The sequence below is a fragment of the Trachemys scripta genome, chromosome 2, assembly GCF_013100865.1.
Source record: "Trachemys scripta elegans isolate TJP31775 chromosome 2, CAS_Tse_1.0, whole genome shotgun sequence".
Lineage (NCBI taxonomy): Eukaryota > Metazoa > Chordata > Testudines > Emydidae > Trachemys > Trachemys scripta.
In genome coordinates, this window is record NC_048299.1 from 7,709,071 (window position 1) to 7,734,893 (window position 25,823).

General features: G+C 46.8%; 1 protein-coding gene across 1 annotated transcript in view; it reads right to left on the reverse strand.

Moving 5' to 3' along the window:
- VIPR1 (vasoactive intestinal peptide receptor 1) overlaps positions 1-19,470 on the reverse strand; it is a 169,098-nt gene extending 149,628 nt beyond the window's left edge. Inside the window, exon 1 of the mRNA XM_034759843.1 lies at positions 18,766-19,470. Coding sequence (XP_034615734.1) covers positions 18,766-18,822 — 57 coding nt within the window. The 5' untranslated portion in view covers positions 18,823-19,470. The remainder of the gene's footprint in view (positions 1-18,765) is intronic.
- Between the last annotated feature and the right edge of the window lie 6,353 nt (positions 19,471-25,823).

Below are 25,823 nucleotides of genomic sequence, written 5' to 3' on the forward strand. Positions count from 1 at the left end.
CTACCGGCTTCACGGTTTGCCGGGCAGCCTCCAGACCCTGCGCCCCCAGCTGGGCGCTTCCCCTCCCGGGCTCCAGCTGCGCTGGGGAAGCGTCGGCCGGGGGTGCAGGGTCTGGGGGCTGCCCGGCAAACCGTGAAGCCGGTAGCACTCGGGCAGCCCTTTTCGCATGGCTGGGAGTGGGAGGGAGGAGGGGGCGGAGTTAGGGTGGGAAGGGGCAGAGTTGGGGCGGGGGTGGGGTGGGGAAATGGGCGGGGCCAGGGCCCGTGGAGGGTCCTCTTTTTTTATTTGTTAGATATGGTAACCCTAGTTTCATGTCACTATATTTTTCTATTTAGGAGCCGTGTTCTTTAATCTCCCACCTTAGCTCAAAATGGTTTTTAAAATGTCCTTCCCAACCCCATTACGACAGGGATGAGGGCCTACAGAATTGCAGCTAAGCGTCCTTCGGGAGGGCACGGTACAGTTCCAGAAAGTACAGTGTACTGACATCATGGAAAATGAGTAAGGTTGCTTAGAGAAAGAGGAAGTTGTCCACTGCCTCCTGCTGAATGCGGAGCTTGGATGTCGGAACAAATCACTCAGGGTTTGCCATTTGTGCTGCACTCTCCGGCCACTCAGAACTTCAGAACGTATGCGGGGATAGAGCCAAACTCCTCTAGCTCCTAAAGCACAGCCCCCCCTACTACTGAGCTAAAGGAGAGTCTCCCTTTGGTCTCAGCAGTGTAGGGCCTATGATGCATAGTTCAGTCGTTCTGATTACATCCAGAGCACATATACACACTAGCTAGTTCAGAGCACTATGCAGTGATGCAACCGACACGTCTGTTGGGAGCTCCAACGCACCTTCCAAATCCCTTTGCTATGTTACCAACTTTGGGCCAACGCTGGCTGTGTTCTGTCTGAAAGGTTGTTTCTGAAAGGGCAGAGCTAGCCAACAGCTATCTTGTGTGACCTTTCTGGATGCACGTGTGCTATCTAGGCAACTTTTAGTCTATTAGCTGCAAGGAAACAATGTGCATTAGCCATGCTACAGAGTGCAGTATCTTATCCATGAGCACTTGCTGACTTGAACGAGAGCAAGCTGCTTGACTGATACAAGTTTGCACAGGCAAAAGAATGACAGGTTTCAAAGAATGTTAATCATGACAAAATCGTCCCGGACTCTAAAAGGCCTGGAGATACATTACAAAGGCCCCATGAATCCTATCGATCTATGGTACTTCAATACAGAAGTAGTGGAAAAGGGTGTTCATTCAATCATGGACTCGCTCTTCTGTCTTGAGTGTCTCATTAATGTTACCGAAATATCGGGTCCACCTAGCTGAGAGCCAGTAATAGCCAGACAGGGATAAGGAAGAGTTGCTTTATTCTGCAGAAGAAAGGAGAGCCTTGCACCTTGGTACAAAGACTTTGTTTTATACACATTTTACATATTTTTAATACACATTTAGATAAAGGTTTTTGCAGTGTTAATACTTGATTGGTGGTTGTTAGACCCGTGCTTTTGCTATCTGGTTAGTGAAAACCAGCTTGGGACCAGCTCCGACTACTTTAAGGCCTTGAAGGGAAGACAGTTGAAAAGTTTAGGCTACTGTGTTTTTAAGGTGTTTGCTTTTTTTTAAATGGCCGTTGGCTAACTTAACGACTGCTTTATTAAGGGGGGTTACTAGTAACTTTTACTGTCCTCCCTACGAGCCTGACAAATTTAAAAATTGTCAGGCCTGTTACGCAATTTGCAATTAAGCTGGAGGGACAGATACTGGGTTTTTTTATGGACAGCAGAGCTTTTGATTATAGCATTACATAAGCATTTGGCACATTGTATTATTGTTTAAATAACACAGAAAAAAAAGAAAGAAAAGAATCCATTTAACAATTGTTTGAAAGAGCCCCGTAAACCATGACCCAAGGTCTGGAAGGAGGTTTTTAAAACTAAAGGTGTGATTAAGAGATACAGCATGGAAAACATTAGCAGCATTCTTAATGGCTTGTAAATTTTGCTTAATTAAGCCAGAATGATTAACATAGAAACAGCATTTTTTTTTGATGCGAGCACAAGCCCCCCCTAATTCAGCATTCATAGCATTTAACACGCGTTTATTTTGCAAAGCTATTTTTGCCACCTTATTAATTTTTTGTTTTAATTTTTGGAAAGCGTTTATTAATGCATTAGCTACTTTTTCTAGTTCTGCAGAAATATTTATTACTGCTTTTTTTTAAGCTTGGCTACCCCCAACCCAGGAATGAGCGCACGAATAAAGAAGTGAAACCCCGTTTGCTTGACTACTAGGGGATTGTTGGTGCGTTTTGCTTGAGTCCTTATGGGGGGGAGGGGTGAAAAATTTATGGGCATAGCTGCCCAGGTTGAGGATCTGGCTGGAATCCAATGTGTCGTTTACTTGGACATTTGGTAACACCCGGGCCACACCACGCTGACCTTGCCAACCTGGAGGAAGAGCTTTGTAGACACCGTGGCCACAGATAAAATACAAGCCAGGAGTTTTTAACTAGAGGGTAAGGGTATTACCCACAACTCGATGGCGCCAGGTTACTCCTTCATTTCAGCGCCAGGAGTTACTTACTAGGCGGTCCTGGCACTTTTTATGGGAAACATTTAAGTTTTTTAGGGCATGGGTATTGTTTAAAATGGCCCTATAATACGTAACCCCAAATACGTTAGCTGTGAAACTTGCCAGTGATTTTATGGACTTCGGGCATTTAGACATCCTTTCAAGAGATGTGTGGGGCAACAGAATGCCAGAGTAAATATTCATATAAAACATAGGTGTTTTATTTATGGGGCCTAACGGGAGGAATAAGGGAAACTACTGCCCTTGATAACGAATGCCTGTTGGTTTTACAGTAAAGGCTATGTGCAAGAGACAAGGTGGGGGGGGGGGGTTGGGGCATTTTTAGGGGTATTTAAAGGGTAAAGGGTTTCATTTTTTACCTCAAACCAAAGGGTTTGATCACAGGCCTCCAGGGGAAAGGTAGCCCATTTTTTTTTATTATTTTTTTTAGCATTTTTTAAACAAAGGGGCATGTTATACCCGATCCCAAGAACTTTAAAAAGAGGGACCCCCTTAGCTGCCCAGTAATAATGCCAAACTTCAGACCTCTTTTTATATTTGTTATATTGATATTTTTTAATTTATGCCCATTTCGTTTTTTGTATTACCTGTAAGGAGAGTACTTTAGAGAAATTTGCAGGTACCGCCCATAACCCTATTTCTTTTTTAGAGCAGGTTTTGTGACACAGCCAACAATTAGATAAGTGTCCCAGCGTGGCTATTCACTGAAGAGGTTTAGTGGCTGGGTGTGGGTTTGCTTGTACAAGGGGCAGACCTAAAAGCAACAGCCCCTGCAGCACCGTCTGAGAACCCATAGTTATAAAGTCTTAGGATTTTGTTCGCCGGAACAGAAGCTTTAGTTTAAGAGGTTCAGCTTTCCGGGTATTGTCTGCTTTTGGCTTTTTTGGGTCGCGGTGGGAAGAACTGGCGGTGCTCCCTCGAGGTCCGAAGTTGTTTGCTTCTGGCCCCGTCCTAGGGGCTAGCTTGACTCGGGTGTGGTGTATGCAAGTGTCTTGCTCTTTCACTCGAATAGCAGTGTGGAGAGGTAAGGAGGACTTGGAAAGGGCCCGCCCACCGGGGTTGGAGAGGCTCGTGTTTTTACTTTTTTACATAGACCCAGTCTTCTGGAGCGATTCGGTGGGCAGGAACATTAGCGAGTAGGGACTGAAATTGAATTGGTAAGCGTGGCCACAGCTGTCCTTATTTAGAGGAATACTAAAAAAAAAGCATTACACAAGTTTATTACTGAATAACAAGCAGTACCTGCTGGAATGGCAGTTAGGATTGTGTGAGGGTTTGGCACCACATTGTGTCTAGCTTGAACAACCTTATTTACTGCACATAAGTCCTGGACAAATCGGTATACCGGTTTTCCCTCTGAGTCCATGTTAGGTTTTTTGACTGGCAGAATGGGAGTATTGAAAGGAGACTTGGTGTGAACCAGCACTTTTAACCGCAGGAATGTGGCGATAAGGTTAACAAACCTCACACCTACTGGAAATGAAACAATGCTACGCATTCAAACCTGAAGACCCATTGAGTGTAATGGCCAAGATTTTAGATCATCATATTGATTGGTCAGTCATATTTATTTATTTCCTGACACAGAACAATAGATCTGAAGCGAGTTCCTGCCCCGGAGAGATTACAGTCTATAAAACAGACATGGAAAGAGATGACTCCCTGGGGAATCAGCTGAAACAAGCAAACCATGAATGAAGCAAGCAATCCATCTCGATTTAACTAGCAGAACAGCCGCAGCAACGCACTGTGCATTTGGTGACCTGAGTTCAAGTGGACAGAACACCGATGGAATGATTGTGATAATGAGACACAGGCCTTCAGAGTAAGTGGTGATTGACAGAAAGGCTGCCACTAACATCACTTCCCATCCTGCTATTTTGAACTTGTCAATTTATGTTGATCAAAACACAGAATTTCTATCCCAAGTGAACATCAGATGATTTCACGTTTGTTTTCATCCCAAAATCAGGATGAAGAGTTGAAATATTGAAATTTGCCGCAAAATGAAAAGCACTGAAAAAAAGGTCCGTTTGGAAATGCTGAAAAATCTGGGTGAGCCACAAGGCATCATGGGAGACATAGTCCAACTGTGGAGCCCAGCCCAGACAAGAGAATGGGGACATGAGCCACTTGAACTACAACCTCCCCGAGGCACCACAGCAGCTCAGGCTGATGCAGAGATGAATGATGTCAGGGCCCAAAATGTTTCACATTTCCTGACAGGGGAAAAAAAAAAAAAAAAAAAAAATCAGAAAGATCCACATTGAAAATGTCCATTTTGCAAAAACCACATTGTCTGTCGAAGAAACCTTTTGATGGAAAATTCCCAACCAACTCTCTTGTCAACCCACATCTCCTCTTTTAATACCTCCATTGGCTTTTCACTGCATTGAGGTGAAGGAGCTGGAACTTACAACCCTATATCACTTGACCCCAGCCTGTATCTCTAACGTGTTTCCTTTAGCATCCCCCTTCCTGTTCTGCCAGTTCCCAGCAAGAGTGGTAACTCCGGAGCTGGAGCGTTTGAGTGAAACTCATCCCTGTGTGGAGTGCCACACCAACGGCCAGGCACTAGTTTGGTGAGCAGGAAATGGTTTTCACATCCTGCACAACTTTTTGAGATTTCAAATAAATTCTTTTTTCCATTAACACCAAACCAAAAAAACCAACCAACCAAAAAAAAAAAAAATCTTCAGAAGGTTTTGGTTATGAAAAACCGAATTCAACAGCCCCGAATAGCCAATAGTCATCTGACTTTGGCACAAACCCAAAATGGGGAAGACCCAAGTTAAAGTCGCCAGTTTGACTCAGGGTAGAGGAGGGAATTGAACTTCAACTTAGGTCTCTTGTATCCTTGTTGAGTTACCAGGCTGTACAACATTCTGGGATGTGGTGTGCATGCTCTGTCTTGCTTTGATCAGAAATTCCATCCTGGACCTCAGAAAACGTTGCCAACAAAAGTTTTGTCAAAGCGGGTACATTCTCATATGATGTTTTGTTAGAAAATGCTGGTTCACTGAAGCAGAAAAACTATTTGGCTGAAAAATTCCCAATCAGCTCTGCTGATGAGTCCCTGCTCAGTCTTATTTTGAGGGCTAAGCCGGTGTCTAGATGCACAGGGTTGAATACCACCCTTAGGGAAGGGCAGTTTTGGTCTAGGAAGCTCTCCCTTTGGGCTGGATGGCAGGCAGGGCAGTGAGCTCTGCAGAAACAGTAAATGACAAACTGGGCATTGTCACTGGCAAGACCATGGCAGCTAAATACTCTTGACATGTGGACGGTAATAAGCAAGTGTTAAAGTTATACTTGATCTGTGTGCCCTCTTGCTGTGCGGAGTGGCCACGCTCATCACAGGAGCCTCTAGGTTTATGTGTACACTGCCTCCCACCCTGGGTCGACAGACTTGGGCTCGTACTACTGCCGTAAAAAACAGCTCTGGAGACCGCACTCACCCCTCTCTCTAGGCTTCAGAGCCCAAGCTCCACCCTGAGCTGCAATGTCTACACAGCTATTTTTAGCACGATAGTGCAAGCCTGGGCCTGTTGCCTGTGGCAGGAAGCCTCCCAGCCTGCATCTAGACATCCCCTAGAAGTCCCAATGGAGATCGGGCCCCATCGCACTAGGTGCAGTACATACAGTCCCTGCCCCAAAGACCTCGCAATCTAACCAAAGAGCAGGAGAAAGGAAGCATCGTTATCCCTCTCTTACAGATGGGGAACTGCAGTGCAGAGAGACGAAGGGACTTGCCCAACATCAGAGATTGTGTTGCAGAGCCGGAAATTGAACCCACAGCTCCTGAGTCCCAGTCCTGTGCCCCCTACAGCCCAAGAGTGGCTAAGCTTAGGGCTTGACCTCTCTATTTCGGTCTTTTGGCTGCTTTGCGTGTGGGCATTTATTTTTAGTTGCATCATCCTCCCACTGGCTGGGCTGCGTCCAATGGCTGTGTTATATATTTTGTGTTTGTTTTCACAGCTGACAGCCAAGGAAGCCTGAGTGGTATATTGGCAGAGGGGAAATAATTACAAAACACAGGGACTCCAAGCTGCCAGGAGTGCAACACCCTATCCAGGCAGCTACAGAGAAACGTGTCATTGATTTGTCATCAATCAAACAGAGGGATTGGAAGGGATCCGGAGTCAAACACACAGTTGCCTTTTTGTTTGTCCGTAACAAACCCTGTCAGCACTGCTGGGGTAGACGGATAAAAAGCAAAACTTTACTGCTGCCTTGTTACACAAGAAGATGACCGGGACACAAACCCATTCAATCAGGCGGTGGCTGCCTCACTTTCCCCATACACTAGTGCTGCTTCCCCAGAGCTAAGCTGGCCTTAAGGTGGCAGATCTGGCTGTGGGAAGATTCCTGTGGGCACCAATCCAGTGCTGGGATGGCCCCAGAATCAGGGGAGCACAGAAGATGTTGCAAGCTATTTGTGCTTCCCTTTTGAGCTCAGGACCTGGGCCCGTGTAGCTAGAGCTGACAGGTTCCCGTTAGATACTCTCGGATGAGTTACAGCTTTGCCCTTCTGGAGGAAGATTTCATTCCACAGTCATAACAAACGGAGACACTACATACCAACCTGGCACCTCGTGGACACGTGCACAGATCTTATCAACAGTATCTAATTCACTGCAATGCCAGTTGCCTGCTGTGTTCATTGGCTTGTGGGATCTGAAATACCACAAAGAATCTCTCCCTGGAGTCATTACAAGCCCCGCCCCTCTCTCTTTTCTGTCCCCATTTTCAGCTGTTTTCCATTCTGCATACGTTGTCGTTCCAGAGAGTTAATAAGTCCCTGTGAATGGCCTGAGGCTTATTTCCTTTTGAACATTATAATCCACGAGTCCTTCATTTAACCATTTTCCCACAAGAGAATTTTGTGCTTCTGGAAGATCGTGCAGCAATAAGTCCTTGGGTTTGTCTTATCCTTGTAGTGAGGATGCATGATAAAAAAAAAAAGTCAGCTCGATGTGTCATCCAGCAGATGATGCCTTCAGCAGTATAGCGTTCCCCTAGCACTATGCGGGGGGCAGGGGTCATTTGAGACTCAAAGGAAAGACAACCACCTGCTGAAGTGCCAACATCACTGCCTTCGGCATCTGGATGTCCCTTGGGGATTTCCCAGCCACAAAACTGACCAGGCCTGTACGTTCCGATAAAAACAATGACTGAGGAAGTTACAGCTCAAAATAATAAGAAGTGAACATCATGGACCAGATAGATCCTCAGCTGGCGTACGTCGGTAGATGGCCGACTTTATTGGAGCTCTGCCGATTCACACCCCATAAGGTCTGGCCCACTATCCCTGCGAAAAGCAGTGTATCAATGCTCCCAAGATCAACGCACGCTACGAATGACACCGTACAGCGCGAGACTGAAGACAAGCTAGAATACATTTGTTGCTAAAACAAGGGCACAAGCGCTCATTTCCCTGACAGGACTCATGAGTGAGGGGTCATATGGAAAGAATTCCTGGGCAGGCACACACACAGTGCATGCCCTATCCGTGGAGTAGGGACTGCTGAAAGGGAAAAGCCTTGTAGGGAGAATTTTTGCAAGGTACGGGAATCTGCCATCCCAGGCATTGCTTCTGGAAACAAGAGGATCCCAGAGAACTGACAGCAAAATACTGCTGAGGGGATTGTTTCAGCGATGGAATTAGATGCATCGCATAGCTAGGCCACACACAGCACAACTGTTTTATATCCTGCCTGAAAAATGCAGGCAGCATCGCTGGTGACGCCTCAGCCTGGCCGTAATTCTTCACGTGATTTTGCCGGTGAAACCAGGGATTGCTTCACCAGAGACTGGCACGCTGCTGATTTTTCCAGGCAGGAAAAGAACATACGTCTGTTGTGCAGGCATCCTAATCCTTAGGCAGCCGGGGCTAAAATCAAGGGCAATCTAAATCTAAAATCAAGGGTAACTCGCAGTGATTTGGCATTCAGTAATAATACCTAGCTCGTTTCAGCAGCAGATCTCCAAGTGCTTTCCAACAGGGAGCAATATCATGGCTGCCATTTTACACCTGGGGAAACTGAGGCACAGAGGGGCAGTGATTTGCCCAACATCACCCAGCAGCATGACCAGGAATAGAACCCATGTCTCCAGAGTCCCAGTCCAATGCTGTAGCCACTATGAATAAACCACCAGACTCTTAACTCAGTGTGGATTCAGTCCTGAGCCCTGCTCTGCGGCGTACCACAAAGGGGTAGCTGGAGCTCCCGAGCTGGGGATTCTCCCATCAGAGGAGACTAACAGACCTAGCTCCTACACTACCCCTGCAATCCTCAGCACGGAGGGGCATCGGGATAATTGAAGAGAAAGGAGCATGGTTGGACAACGCTGTACTCCAGCAATCCCTCGCTGGCAGATCCTCCCTAGGAATCATACCTAGACAGAAGTAGTTCAGTGCCGCCCTCTGGGAAATAGCTTTCACACTCCCCCTCTCCAACATCTCAGCTGTACTCAGTAGATATGGCCACAGCTGAGGTCTGAGGCCTGGGCATGCAAAGCAAGTGTAAGGATGATCTCTGTGGGGACCAAATTCAGTCCTTCATACAAGCAGGTGCAACTCCCAGTGAATTCAACGGAAATTGCACTTAGGCCAAGGGCCGAATTTAGTCACAGGCGTACTGAGGATGGTGCAGGCTTACAATAAACGATGGTGCACCTGATCTATATCCTATTCCAAGCTAAGTGGATAAGGATGCCGAGAGTCAACGTCGCGCAAGATTTTTCCTTCTAAATGGTCATTTTCAGATGCTCGTATTTTTATCCTTTGGGTTCAAACTGGGCACGTGTTTTTCTTGGCCTGGGAATGGATTTATACATAAACTTTGAGCCAAAATGGTCCGGCCGTTTTCAAGAAATAGTGGAAACAAAACCCACTTTTGACTCTATGCATTGAATAAATCGGGTTCAGCCGAAACAAAAGATTACGTGACCTTGTCGTTAAAGTGTGTTGTAATGCATATGCACAAAGAGGCAGATTTCAGGTTGCATGGGCTACCTTAATTTTTGACATTTCCTCACTTTTGAGTGCTTTGTACCTTAATGCTCTTCTAATGTAGTTATTTGTATGGAATTTCTTAGATTGCTTACATGAGATCGGGGTGGACAACCTGTGGCTCCGGAGCCACATGCGGCGCTTCAGCAGTTAATATGCGGCTCCTTGTATAGGCACCGACTCCGGGGCTGGAGCTACAGGCACCAACTTTCCAATGTGCTGGGGGGTGCTCACTGCTCAACCCCTGGCTCTGCCACGGGCCCTGCCCCCACTCCACCCCTCCCCGCCCCCTCCCCTGAGCCTGCCATGCCCTCGCCCCTCACGCGAGAGCCTCCTGCACATCACAAAACATTGATCAGGAGGTGCAGGGAGAGAGGGGGAGGCGCTGATTGGCGGGGCTGCCGGTGGGCGGGAGGTGCTGGGAATGGGGGAAGGAGGGAAAGCTGATGGGGAGGGGGGTCTGCTGACATATTACTGTGGTTCTTTGGCAATGTACATTGGTAAATTCTGGCTCCTTCTCGGGTTGGCCACCCCTGCATTAGATAGATGATGACATTTATTATGGACACAGTAACAATATAAAACCAGCAAATCTGTAATTGTTGGTTATGATATAGACTATGCATTAAAAACAGCTCTTAAATACAGAATAATGTTTGCAACCCCAAAGAAATATATTTTAAAGGGATATTCTACTGATTCAGGTTTTACAAATAAGAGACAAAGTTCTTGATATTTTTACCTCCAGTGAATTCTAGATGGATGCTTTCCAGGTAACATTTTTAAATGTGTGAAGATTTTAAATGTGTAATTCACTATAAAATCACACATGTGACTCTCAGGCATAGTAATTCCCTTAGAGCCTCTGGAATTGTACCACTGTAAAGCTAGAAGAAGAAGAGAATCATGCTCATAAAATTTAACGAAGAAATTTTGCGAATATGGCATCAGAACTTGAGCCAACATAAATCGGTGTAGTTCCGTTGCAACTAATGGGACTATGTCAATTTCTACCCGCTGAAATACTGGCCTGATATATTCAGTTCCAGAGGGGAAGAGGGGAATCTACAGGTCTGATTCTGCTCTCACTTACACGGAAGTAAATTAAGAGTCACTCTGTTAAAGTTAATGGAGTTACACCAGTATAGAGCTATATGCGTGACTGATTTTGCAGTTTGTTTGCAGCACACACAAAAAATTGTCTTGGGTTAACCCTGAAATGCAAATTTTTCAGCCGATGAAATTTCTCTCAGGTCAAATCCCCAAACATTTCATTTCATTTTTGAATTTTTAAAAACTTTTAAAATTTGTTTAAAATAAAATTGAAGTAAATTTGTTTGTAATAAAAAAATCAAAATGTTTTGTTTCAAAACTAGTGAAACAAAATGTTTAGATTTCTTTTAGTTTTGTTTAGGTCTTTGGTTTTGGTAAAAAAAATCTGTTGACATTGACACAAATTCATGACATGTTTCGGTCAACCTGAATCTGCATTGTTCAGCAAATAAAAGTTTCATCTGAAACATTTCACCCCACGCTACCCCTAGGACGCTTTCTTCTCTGACCCTGCTCCTATCCTGAAGTTCACAGCAATTTGCTATCAAAGTAGCATTAGGGTCTCCATGTCTGTCTTTCATTCCATCTGTGAAATCTATTAGAAAAAAAAAAAAATCCCACATGAATCAGAATCGATTCAGATACCTGAATGTGAATCCAAATAAAAAGCTCTGTCTGCCCGCAACAGATGTGGTGAAGATAGAAGGATAGGCAACTCCCTGGGCATAAGAAAATGCATGCAATGTGACTCAGGACATGGTTTAGTAACGTTTACAATAACCATGTTTAGTTGACTGGGTATGTGCTTTTTTTCTAGCATAAAACACATGTGGGTTTTTAAAGACATGTAGTTCATACGGGCCAAAATACGTCTGGGTCCTGGAGAGACAGTAGGTATAAAATGCTATCCCTGCACTGTGCCTGTATTCCAATTTAAACCAGTCCCCCCACACACACACACACAGTTCCTTGCACATTAACTGCATCCCTGAAAGCACTTCATAAAACCAACACACACACACAGATCCTTGCACATTAAATGCATCCCTGAAAGCACTTCATAAAACCAACTGCCTGAAAATTACAGGACCTAATTTCACTACATTAACTTTTCACCAGTGTCACTACACTGATTTCGAGGGAGCGGCTCCTGCGTTATACCAGCAAAACTGAAAGGAAAATTAGGTCAGGGAGGAGTGAATATCAGCAGCACGACTACTAGAACATCACAGCATTCCAGTACGTGTAGCTGCATCTCAAACCAAGATTGCTTCCCCCAGTTTAATAAATGTTCTGATGGGCCATTTACATCCGCGCAGGTTGGCATTTATTATAATGTAATTGTGATCGTGCCGCTGACTCCACTTCCACTGTACAGTTTTATTTACAGGACTAAGCAGTTTAAAAGTAATTTGCGGCATAGGCAGTAGAGACATCTAATCATGTTCTAGTTTCAGGAACGGGAACTCTAATGCCTTTATTATTAATAACATCCTTATTAGAGTAAAACTTAGCATGTATGTATAGCTACAATTCTAGATGCTTTTAGAACATTTAAAACACAATCCTGATCCAATCTAATTTTATCCAGTTAAGTGAATAAAAGGGGATTAAGGAAACATTTGGCAAAGCAATCAATCAATTAACAGTTCCCATAACATCACTCCACACCTCAGGACAGATCTTCACTACCCGCCGATCGAGCTATCAGGGATCGATTTATCGTGAGACGTGATAAATTGATCCCCGATCGCTCTGCCGTCGACTCCGGAACTCCACCACTGCCGAGAGGCGGAAGCGGAGTCGACGGGGGAGCAACGGCAGTCGACCCTGCGCCGTGAGGACGCGAGGTAAGTCGGTCTAAGATACGTCGACTTCAGCTATGCTATTTTCGTAGCTGACCTTGCATATCTTAGATCGACCCCCTCCCCCCACTCCAGTGTAGACCAGGGCTCAAACTCCCACCAAAGCACTCTATGAACACAAATGAATTACTCCTCCCTGCGTGCGAGAGAAGTATTATCCTTATTACATAGAAGGGGAAACTGAGGCATGGTGAGGCAAAGGAAATCATCCAGGGATCTGTGGCAGCCAAGCAGAAAACCAAGTGAACCAGCAGCAAGTTGCAGGCAAAGAGGGGTGAGGAACAGAAGATCGCTTAACCTATAAACAGAGTTCCACACCTGCTGTATTTCTCTGCTGTACAGCTAACCACTTTAATATTGGATGAGGGCCAATGTAATCATCATTGTCATTTGTCTTCCTAGGTCCTAGTTCAATACCTTGGATCAGATCCTGCTTCCAATGAAGTCAACCAAGACCTCATTTTCAGAGCACTCAGCTCCCGTTTACTTTGACTGACATTATGGGCAGTGACTACTTTTGAAGATCAGGCCCTCTGAGTTTGAATGCACAAAGAATGCAAGATCAGGGAAATGTTACAAGGAAAAACATCCACCTGACAGTGAAAGAACTCCCCAAAACCTATGTACAGCAGATGTACAAACACTGGAATGATGGTACGATGGTCGGAGAACTTTCCTCACCCCTCTCCCTCTTTGCAATCACTCTTTTATTGGTGATCATGGCATGCACTGGAGGATTGGTTGCAAAGTAGTTTCAGTTCTGCTAACCAGAAGAGAGATTTCAGTAGTGACAAAGGACTTTCCTCTGCCGGAAAAATCTTCTCATCCAGAGTCAGACAGATCGTGAATAGGGCCACCCAGCCTCAGAATGAGTTGGGCTACCATTTAGGTTCCGCATTTTCACAGCTACATTTCCCACATTTCCATTTTTAAGGCAAAATGACTGGGCCCCAGATTCGGATTTCCCTGACACCAGGGTAGATCAGGAGTGATTCTATTCAAGTCAGCAGAATTACAATAATATGAAGCTGGCCTGACAGCGGCATGGGGCCCATTGTGTTTGAAAAGTGGGCTTGAGTCTGACACCCATCGCACAATGAGTTAAAGATTCTCCAATTTGAGGCACAGAACATATGCAGCACAAAAGGTTGGAAGTGGCTTTTCACTACGGCAGCTGCGACCTAGAGAAACCCAAGAAGAGGTTCTCATTGGCCCATTCTGTACTTGGCCACTCCTTCTAAGAATGTCAAGAAGAGGGCCACGTACCAATTGCAATGTGATACTTTCTCCCTCCGTGGACATTTGCCCACAGTCCCATTGTGATGGACAGAAAATGGAAGAAATGCAGATCCTGTTCTGCAAAGTTTACAGGCTAAATACTGAGAATACAGACCACCCATAGTGTTTCTTATATGTACAAGTTGATATAGATCATGTATGAGGCCTGGGTGCAAGAACATCTTCACTGATGTAGTTGGAAGATCACATATGCCACTAACCAGCTCTTAGCTAGCTATGAAGTTTGGTCACTAATTGTATGGGCTGGATTTGAACCAGTAGTCTAGGGGTAAAGTCTCCATGGTCCATCACCAGAGCCCTTTTCTACCCATTCTATTCACGTACTGGGCCTCATTTTCCTCTCACAATGGTGAGAATCAGAAGTAATGTCACAGGAAGGTAGGAAAGATGACCTAGAGGAGGGGTACTAGACTGGGCCTCAGGAAACCTTGAGGTCAATTCCTGGCTCAAACACAGAGTTCCTATATGACACTGAGGATCTGGGCCTTAAAATGGCATGACCAAAAGTATTTAGGCACCTAATTCCTGTTGATTCCCCTGGGAGTTAGGTTGCCTAAATACCTTTGAGGATCTGGGTCATAGTCTACCCCAGGCCTCAGTTCCTGTCAAATGAGGATAATACCTTTCTACTTTAAATCCATTAATGCCTGTGAGACACTCAGATACTGCAGTGATAAGGACTTTATAGCTAGACAGAAGTCAATGGAGTTACACCAGTGTGAACTGGTATAAGTGAGAGAAGAAGGCCTGTTAAATCTGTTCATTTTTGTTAATCATTTTGATTCATGTAGTTAGTACTCAAGGCAAAAAAATCCCATTGGGTTAGATTCATCTCCAGGCCAACTGCATGGTTGTGACACCACTCCTGAAGTTACACTAGGGATGAGTTTGGCTCATAATGTTTTAAAACGATTGTACAAAGAAACTGAGTCGGAAACAACACACATACCCTGCCAGCCAGAGTACCAGCCAAGATTCTCTGTCCATGGTCCCATCTGACTCCAGATGCCAGTGGTATGCGGTACAATAACATAATGCAATTCAGCAGTCCTCTCTCTTTCTCCATTCTGAAGACCATTTCATCAAAGAAAGAAACCCTCGCACAGACCCACTCCCTTCCCAGTATGCTCCGACCACCCTACCTGCCCTCCTTCCCCTGTTTGGCTCTCAGCATTTTTCATGCTGCTGACCAACAAAACAGGACTCACGATCCCTGGTGGTTGATGATCATCTTTAGAAAACCAGTGCTGAAGTGCCTGCTAATTCTGCTAATGTTCATTCCAAGAATGACTCCTACCACTCCTCTTTGCATTTAATTTTCTCTAGCTCTCTTAACCTCTAACCATAATGTTCTAAAAGGCATATGTATGATGCAAACAGAATTCAATGCATGTACATATAGGCTGAAATTGTCAAAGGCACCTAGTTAATTGATCTGGGTGTTCAATTATCTTTGAAAAACTTCAACCACACGCTGTATATGATCTATGTTTACATACATATAATACCTCTTAGAGCGGTTTTGTAGCACTGTCAGCAGAAGTCAAGGATTTTAAATATTATAAAGGGTTCTGTTATCATGAGGTTATCTTTAATGGAGTTGCAATGTGTGTGTGGCAGATGGTATAGCAACCTTCAGAAAGATGCTGGAATTACAATAAAGGTCTCTAAGGACAGTGAATAAAATGGACCTTCCATGAAAGAGTCGGTTTCTTTAGATACATTTACATCAACCTCCCTACCAATGAGTAGTGGAATGAAAGAATCAGAAGTTGGCCAGTGGTTTTCACACATGTCTAAATGGGTGCGGGTTACAGATCTATGGAATCATCCTGGGTCACCTAATTTGCAGTTTGGGCACTGGAAAAACGTAGAGCCTGATTTTGCATTCACTTACATCAATTTTACACCCGGTGTAACTCCATTGATTGTAGGTGACTCAGGCCATAGAGGAAACACAGTTTATACTACAATGGCCGATTTGACCAGCCCAGACTGATCTTCGAATCTGGAAAAAAGTGGAATTTGCAGAACGATTTGAATGACTGAAATCTCATTCGACGCATACATGCCGAAACACTTTCCACTAGTCATGTTCATGGCTCAGTGGACCAGATTCTTATCTTAGTTACATCACTGGAAAGCTGAAGTCAGTGACATTACCCTGGTTTTAAATCAAAGGTAAACGAAAATACATCTATTGCTTTTCTCTGAAGCCTTCGGCACTGGCTGCAGCAAGAGGTAGGATAGCAGACAATCAATCAACAGTTTGAGGTGATATGGCATATATTATATCCTGGTTTTCCTGTGTGAGTGTCTGAGTTATGTAGCATCAAGGGGAAAGTTTACAAGAGCAGTTAAAACACCTGGCTACAACAGTTTTATGACATTGAACTGTTTCATACTGACCAGAGCAGGACAGCTATTTAAAACTTTTCAAGGACAAACCAATTAATCATCACAGTGAAATTAAAAGGAAAACAGCGCTAAGCAATCCCAGATCCCATGGCAAAATTATCGCTGTTTCAGCTTTGGTTCTGAAACACACTGCAACTCTTTGGCTCTCTGGAGTTCTCCTTAGCATTCATGCACTGATATCACCCATTCTACAGCAGTAGGCTCGGCATTCAAACATTAGCAAAGGCGTTTGCAAAAGCTGATCTCTGGCACTATTCTGTCTCCCCCACCAACAGAAGCTGAGGTCTAGTAAAGTCTGGTAAATAGAATGATAGTAAGTTAGGAAAAAATTAATCATCATTGCACTACAATGAGAAAATAAAGTGATGTAGCAAAACAAGGAAACAGACCATTAAAAGGAAGCCAAGGTTGACCCAGAAGAAGAGCTAGTTTATGGTTTGTTCTTATTAATCACAGAGCACCAGGAGGTTAGTGCTTATACAAAGCACAGATAAAGACCCTGTCTCAACCCACAGGGTTTACCGTCTAACGGCCCAATCCTGCAAATGCTTGCACAAGTAACTGGGGCAGCCTCCATAGGCGCTGGAAGTAGGGGTGCCCCCCCCGGCTTGAAGTGGTTTCCAGCATATACAGGGTTTACAGTTTGGTTCAATGGCTCTCAGCACCCCCACTATACAAATTGTTCCAGCACTCCCAGCCACCTCTTTGACTGCTCACAGGAGTGAAGTTGCTATTGTGCATACGTGTCTCCAGGATCGGGCCCCAAATGATTTCCTCACACCTCTAGGATTGAAGTCAATGAGAATTTTGCCATAGATTTCAGTGGGAGCAGGATCCGGCTCGGATCCCTGTGCTTACACGAGTTCTCCATTTCCCCATATCATTTGCTCCCCAGCTCAAGTGCTGGACACCAGCTGTTTATGTTCTTCTCCAAAAGGAAAGCACTGACTTTAATTTATGCTGAAAATCCAGCCCACCTGGGCTTTGGAACTGTAGGCGCTGGATATTCCAAGCTGACAAAACCAGAAATTGCTTAATGCTTCATTGTCTCATTTCACAGGCCTGGAGGAGTGGGGACCCAGGAGGGCCATGCCAGAGGAGAGAGGCAAAGCCAGGGTTGGGTGGCTCTGCCCATGCTGTGAAATTCCATTAGACTGGGCATAAGCTTTCATGGGCTATGTGGGTTATAGCCCATGAAAGCCTATGCCCAAATAAATGTGTTAGTCCAGGGGTCAGCAACCTTTCAGAAGTGGTGTGCCGAGTCTTCATTTATTCGCTCTAATTTAAGGTTTCGAGCGCCAGTCATACATGTTAACGTTTTTAGAAGGTCTCTTTCTATAAGTCTATAATCTATAACTAAACTATTGTTGTATGTAAAGTAAATAAGGTTCTTAAAATGTTTAATAAGCTTCATTTAAAATTAAATTAAAATGCAGAGCCCCCCGGACCAATGGCCAGGATGCCTTCCAACCCTGATATTCTATGATTCTATGATCCGGGCAGTGTGAGCGCCACTGAAAAATCAGCTTGTGTGCCACTTTCGGCACGCGTGCCATAGGTTGCCTATCCCTGTGTTAGTCTCTAAGGTGCCACAAGGACTCCTCATTGTTTTTGCTGATACAGATTAACACGGCTACCCCTCTGAAACCTGTCTCCATTGAATTGGTTTGACTTTGTCCATGAGAGATCAGAAAAGGGACCTGGCTTCTAGGGGAAAACTCGGTCATGGAACTGAAGGGACAGAGAGCAAATGAAACGGAGCAAACCAGGGCTAACCCCAGTCACCCCTGGGGCACCCTCTCCAACACACCAGGGTGCCACTGAAGGAATGCTGTGGGTTTATTGGCTATGAAATGGAATGATTGCAAGCCAGGGTTTGAATGAAGAGGGCAAATGCAGCCCCTCAATCCTCCATCCTGCCTCAGTAAAATACAGCAATTGGCTTCATTGAATACAGTGTGAGGAGAGGAGCTTCAAGGAGCAGCGCTCAGCTCTCCTGGGGAAATATTCCAATAAAACCCAGTTTCCTACTGACAGTGAAATAATACAAATAATCGAACACTGGGAGAAAGAACTTCCCGGGTGGCTTCTGCATTGTCCTGCGGGGGCGGAGGGAGCCGGGGAAGCCGAGTGGCTCGACCCTGAGAAAGGGATGGTGGAAATCACAGACAGACAAGCCCCACTGGGTTATCAGGGACACCCAGTTCCAGGCATTGGGGTACCCAGCCGGTACATACCCGGACGCTTAAGTCAAATGACCTGAACGCTGCAGCTTGCCCCTAATGCCTTTAGGAGTCTAGTCAACAACAACCGAACCGACCAGCCCCCAAATTCAGCGTCCACCGAGCGCTGACAAACCACTTCGGAACTCGGCGAAAGTTTCTCCTGGCAAAATCCGGCCGGAGCGCGACTGAACGGTCCGGCTCTGAGCCGGGAGACAAGCGCTCAGCGGCGCCCGGACCTGCCGGGAAGGCATTGGGCGAGGGGAGCGGAGCACCACGAAGGCGCTCCGGAGCCGTGCACTTACCCAGGCGAGGAGGCAGCTGAGCACCGAGAGCCAAAGGCAGGCTGCTGGCGGCTCCATGCCGGCTGGGGTGGAGGAGAAAGGGGGCCCCCCGGTTCCGGTGCCCCCCACGCCAGCGGCTTGCTGCCCCGTTCCCTTCCTGCGGCGGGGAGTTCAGGCGAGGCAGAGGGGATCCTCCGGGCGAGGGATCCCGGCCCGGGCTGAAGTTGGGTGTTTCCTTCCCGGGATCCCGGCGGAACGCACCTGCCGCGGCTCAGCGCTGCCGAGCCCGAGTCATCTCCGCTCCTCCGCGCTGCCCCGGTGCCACTGGGAGCCTCCGCCCGCGCTCCTCGCAGCGAATCCCGGGCCGGAGGAGGGAGGAGGGTCACGCCGCAGCCGGGCGGCCACCCGCTGCTAGAGCCACCCCTGCCCGGGCTCCGGGCTCCGCCCTCCGGCTGGAGCGGACGGGCGCTGGGGGGCTCGCCGCGCCGGCCAATGGGAGCAGGCAGGTGGCCAGGAATCCGGGCTGCGGGACGGGCTGCGGGAGTAGGCGAGGGGGGCGCCGCGGGGCTGGAGCGGTGGATCCAGGGCAGGCAAGTGCCGCGGAACCGGGGGCGGGATGTTCCGACAGTTCAGGCCGGGCTCGGTGCGGAGCTGGGCGGCCCCGCCCGGTGCACGTGTGAGCAGGGACAGGGACGCCGCCTGTTTGCGCCTTCCCCGCTGCAGCCTGCCAAGAAACAAGCCTGCTCCGGCCTCCACCTGACGCTAAGCCCAGCCCAGCCCGGGGAGCTCGCGCATTAAGCCTCACCTCTCCCCCGCGGGTAGGGCAGGAGCGGGCGAACTTCTTGGCCTGAGGCCGCATGGGGTTTCGGAAATGGTGTGGAGGGCCGGTTACGGGAGGCTGTGCCTCCCCAGACAGCCAGGCGTGGCCCGGCCCCCGACCCCTATCTACCACCCCCCCGCTTCTCGCCCCCTGACAGCCCCCCTAGGGCTCCTGCCCCATCCAACCCCCCTGCTCCCATCCATCCCCACTGCTCCCTGACCCCTGACTGCCTCCCATCCAACCACCCCTTCTCCCTGTCCCCTGACTGCCCCCAGAACCCCTCCCTGTCCCCTACCAACCTATCCAACCCCTCCTCTCATTCCTGACTGCCCCCCCCAGGACTCCTGCCCCATCCAACCCCCCTGCTCCCATCCATCCCCACTGCTCCCTGACTGCCCCCCATCCAACCACCTCTTCTCCCTGTCCCCTGACTGCCCCCAGAACCCCTCCCTGTCCCCTGCCAACCCATCAAGCCCCTCCTCTCATTCCTGACTGCCCCCCCCCGGACTCCTGCCCCCATTCAACCCCCCTGTTCCCTGCCCTCTGACCACCCCAACCCCTATCCACACCCCCACCCCCTGACCAGCCCCTCAAACTCTCCTGCCTTCTATCCAGCCCCCCGCAGCGCCGGGGGGTGGCAGCGCTACAGCCGCACTGCCCGGCTGGAGCCAGCCACGCCACCGCGCAGCATAGAGCACCGGGTCAGGCCGGGCTCTGCAGCTGCGCTGCCCGGCAAGAGCTCGCAACTCTGCTGCCCAGAGCATTGCGCCGACGGGCAAGCTGAGGCTACAGGGGAGGGGGAACAGCAGGGGAGGGGCTGGGGGCTAGCCTCCTGGGCCAGGAGCTCAGGGGCCAGGCAGGAGGGTCCCGCGGGCTGTAGTTTTCCCACCTCTGGTATAGGGGATTATCAGCCCATTTTATAACTGGGGAAACTGAAGCAGAGAGGTTGTGTGCGTCTTGGCAGGGTGTTAGACTAGATGACCCTTGCAGTCCCTTCTAACCCTCTGATTCTGTGACCTGAGTGAGAGAATCAGCCTCAGAGCTGGATTTCTAGGCTTGCCCACAGTGGGTTGGTCCGGTCCAGCATGGGCCCATGTGGGGGCTGACCTCTTGGCTGAAATTGGGAACCCTCCCCCACAGCAAAAAGCAGGAGCTGTTACAGTTTGAGCTGATGAGCAACTCCTAGGCCTTGTGGTTCTGGCTCAGCAGTGGGACCTGCAACACAGACGCACTGGCGGGTCACACTCCGGGAGCTTCCAGGTAGAGGGATTCAGTGCCCTGGTGAAAGGAAGGGTGTGGTGGTCAAGAGACAACCTCTCTGCTACTCCAAGCTCTGTCAATGGTTTGTGTGACCTTGGGACAATTACATAGCCTCTGTTTACTCATCTATGAAACAGGGGCATAGCTCAGTTTCACCACCCCAAAGCATTTCATGAGACAGACTCCCCATCTCTGCAAATCCTGAGATTTGATTTAAAAATCCTGAGATTTAAAAAAACCTGGGGGATTCTCTTTATTTGCCTTCTAGACTCTGAGCCTGTACAACTCACATTGTCAGCTTTTTCTCCACAAACAGGAGAGCTACAGACTTCTTTAAAAAAATGGAAGCTGAGAGTCTCACCTAATCACATGCCTCCAGGAGCTGGGGCTTTAAGAAAAAACACAAGGAGTCATGGGTTACCTCCAACGCTGCTGGAGAAATCAGCTAACATTTGTAAAGTATTTTGAGAGCCTTGAATACAAGCTACACTGCTCCAAGGGGAAGCATGCATCCTCCGTGAGCAATGTGCTATGCAGAGGAAGCATACTCACTGCATGGATGATACAACATTTTCACACACACACACACACTGCAATCCTCAAACTTCATAGGCACATTCAGAGAGAAGGGGTGAGTGTAATGGCCACTCCTTTGTTTCATCACTTGGGGTGATTTGCATTTCAGAAGGGGCCAGAGGAAGGAGACCCCCCTGAGTGCAGGGATGACTAGCGGTGGCAGCAAGTCTTGCATCTTCTTCCCCCTCACCCCCCTCCCAATCTAGGGCCAGACACTCTCTGATCCTTGCTGCTGCTTCAATTTTACATTCTTTTTTCTTATGTTACTGGCTGCTCAAGTTCAGGCTAATGGATAAACCTCGGCCTTCCTGTAAACATACACCAGAGACAGAAACAGGAGTCATGCTTTCCATGCACTTAGGAAGCCCTGAAGCCTGGCCCCTTAGCACCATTCAGTTAAACATTCTAATCTAAAGCTACCACCGTCCGTGTAATTTACTGGGGAAGGGCTTTGGTGGATCAGGGCTCTCCTTCGGCCAAGTGCTTTGGCAAATGAAATGAAGAAAGAGCTTCCCTGGCTCCGATGGACAAAAATGGACTTTTTGTTTTTTAATTGTTTTAGTCACTTTGACTGACATGCTAGGGAAAACGATCTCTTTTCTCTTTGAAGGTGACTGTCAAAGGGGGAAACAATATTGTTTGTGCCTTTTTTTCCCCGTTCTGTTTGTAAGAGGTTTTTTTTTTTTTTCATTTGCCCTTTTTGGTTTTGACGTTACAAATTCCAGTCTCATCGGCTTTGTTTTTCCTGGAGGGTAACAGGACATAACATATAACAGGGCATAGCAAAGAGAGACGAGAAGTTATTTGCATCCATTATTTGCACCGTTCTTTGAACATGTAACAATAAGGCCTAGTTATAAAATGACAAGGGGATGGCCTATTCGCTAGTAAATGGATCTCAAAGTTAGTAATAGACTTCTCCACTTGAATGCACCCATCCGACCATGCTAACTGAAGAGTCTTATGCATCCTGTTAAAGCCTCCTTGAGGGAAGAACTGGGGAGGTGCTGGCAAATGTGGCTCTTTGGACCTCACCGGGAGAGGATGTCCGAACCTTAAGCCATAACATGACACTGATTTTTAAGCAGAAAGCCCCATTGGTTGCAATAGGGCATTTTTGAAGTAGATGGGTTTAGTGAGCTAGCTGGCCCCTTTCGTCTCTCTCTACTATGAATCTTTCAGTGAGGGCCCAATCCAACACCTGTTCAGGTCAGTGGAAGCCTTTCCACTGACTTCAGCTGATATTTGATCAGGCCTTTATGCCTGGTCCAGTGCTAGCTTCCCTCAGTGCTGTTACTTCTTTCCATCCCTAGGACAGATCCTACGGTACTACTGGGAGGAAGTCGCCAAAATGTAATCGATTTCAATCCAGACAAAAACTGCTTAAACTGTTTGGTTTTGGGGACATTGCCTGAAAAAATTAAATGTTCTGCTGCTAATAGCTAGAAAGGAGACATCACAAGGAGTTTTAGAAACAACCGAACCATGCATAAGACCATCATCCGATTGCTGAAGATTGTGTGGTCCGTTCCATGCCCCTTTGGCTGTGCTTCCAGAGCAGATGCGTTGCCTAGGCAAGCACTGTGCATCTGGGCTACCGTCCCCACAACATTTTTACTGGTGCATATAAATACCGAGTAGCATAACATTCCATAGGATAATCGTGAAATACATTTCATTTTGTGCTGTGCATGGAGGTTAGAGACAGAAGAATATCAGTCAATATCATTTCACAAATAAAACTGCTAGTAATACTATAAACAGGAGGCCGTCTTCCAAGGTTTAGGTATTGTCAAAGATTTGATGGACATAAGGGGACCATACATTTTAGTTCTCTCCAGTGGGTTTTTCTAGGTATGCCCACTGTCTTTTACTACCAAGATTTTGGGCCTGATCCTTAGCTGATTTACACCAGCTGGAGATCAGCCCCACAATTTCCTGATCAGATGACATATTAACTTTCGTGGCAGAGACCTACAGATCTTTGCACACATTTTTACCACAAAGTAGAGCATAGAAGGGATTGGTAAAATCTAATAGGACATCTTGACAGAACAAAAAGGTCTCAAGTTGCAGTGGGGGAGGTTGAGGTTGGATATTAGGAAAAAACTATTTCACTAGGAGGGTGGTGAAGCACTGGAATGGGTTCCCTAGGGAGGTGGTGGAATCTCCATTCTTAGGGTAGGTCTATACTTACCTCCGGGTCCGGCGGTAAGCAATCGATCTTCTGGGATCGATTTATCGTGTCTTGTCTAGACGCGATAAATCGATCCCGGAAGTGCTCGCCGTTGACGCTGGTACTCCTGCTCAGCGAGAGGAGTACGCGGCATCGACGGGGGAGCCTGCCTGCCACGTCTGGACCCGCGGTAAGTTCGAACTAAGGTACTTCGACTTCAGCTACGTTATTCACGTAGCTGAAGTTGCGTATCTTAGTTTGAAGTAGGGGGTTAGTGTGGACCAGGCCTTAGAGGTTTTTAAGGCCCGGCTTGACAAAGCCCTGGCTGGGATGATTTAGTTGGTGTTAGTCCTGCTTTGAGCAGGGGGTTGGACTAGATGACCTCCTGAGGTCTCTTCCAATCCTAATCTTCTATGATCTTGTCTGTAACCCTGTTGGAATGCTCAGCTAGAGATACCCTTTGACCCATTTGAAGTTCACTAGTTTCATACGGCCAGATGGTAATACCTTCCTCACATGGAGTAATACCTTAGCCACAAAAGTGATGTGAAAGGTGGAGGAAATGCATTACAATGAGAGTCTACTGAGCTCAATCTGTTCAATTTACCAAAAGATTAAGAGGTGATTTGATCATGGTGTATAAGTACCTTAATGAGGAGAAAATACAAGATACAAAGGGGCTCTTTAGTAGAGTGGAGAAAGGCAGAATAACAACCAAAGGCAGGAAGCTGAAGCCAGACACATTTAAATTAGAAATAAGGGACAAAGTTTTAATAGGGAGGTTGTTTAACCACTAGAACAAGCTCCCAAGGGAAGTGGTGGATTCTTCATCTCTTAATGTCTTCAAATCAAGCCTGGATGCCTTTCTGGAAGAGAGAGACACAAAATTGCCACACACAAGTTATTGGGCTCAATACAAGGGTAAGGGGTGAAGTGTAATGGTCCGTGATGTGCAGGAGGTAAGACTACATGATCTGATGATCCCTTCCGGCCTTAAACTCAGTGAATCTCTGAGGGCTTGTTTACACACAGCAGCCAAGTGCACTATTCGGGTGTGATTTCTAAAGCATACTTACGTGTTGTGCTCTAACCAGTCCGTGTAGTCTCTGCTGGTGTGCATTAAAAGTTCCCTCATTCTGTTTGAAACAGGGATTATTTAAAGTGCACTAGAGAGCTTTTAATAAGTGTCCGTCAGCTCCACACAGACCAATTAATGGGCAACATGGTAGTGTGCTCCAGAAGTCACACCCCCATAGTTCACACTGCTGCTCTGTATAGACAAGCCCTGAAATATACTCCATGAATGGTCCTATTGATTTTAATGGGACCCTTTGAGGAGCTGTTACTCAGTGGAAGAATGACACCAGCATCTGACCCAAGGTGAATTACCTGCCCTTTCCATTCTAAATGTAGGTTGTCATTAGTAAAGAGCAAGTGGAAGGAATTGGGACTCAAGGCCATGGTACTTAAGTGAGAATGTTTTATGAACCTAGGGTAAGTGGCAGTGTTATGCTGAAGAAGCTGTTAAGAGTAAGGAAAGAGTATACAAGCCATTACAATGAAATTAGCTGTCTAGTGTTCTTGTAAATAAGTGTCAAGGTGTATGGATGGGCTCTAAAATACCCACTGAGAGCCTTTTCATATTGTATGTATAGCAATCAACACCACACAAGGGAAGGAAGCTCAAACATCTACCAGTTGTTTCAATGATTGAATAATAAACCCTGGGTTTGAACTAACAAATTCACTGCTGATTAATGGTTCCCAATGAGCAATGGTACCAAGTAACAATAAGGAGAAAAATCAGGCCAGCTTCTTAGCTGGTTTAAATCACCTATCTCTGTTGGCTTTAATGGAATTTTGACATTTACAGCTGCTAGGGATCTGGTCTTCTGAATCTAGATTGAGCTCCCCCCCCCCATGATCTGTTAGAGAACAATAATAATAATTATTTCTTATTTGTATTGTAGTGGCATATAGGGGCCATAGTCATGAACTAGGGCTCCATTGTGCTAGGCACTGCACAAACAAACAAGACAGTCCCTGCCCTGAAGAGCTTATAGTCTAAGACAAGACACAGATGGATACAGAGAGACAGGGAAGACAAAGAAATAATAAGACAGTACTGATGGGCTGTGGGCTTAGTATACCAGTAACTGAGCCACTGTTCATTGTTTTGAAGGGATAGTGTCTAGGAATAGGATAGTGTGCCTTTAAATAATTGTGAGCCCTCTGGTGGTGCTCATC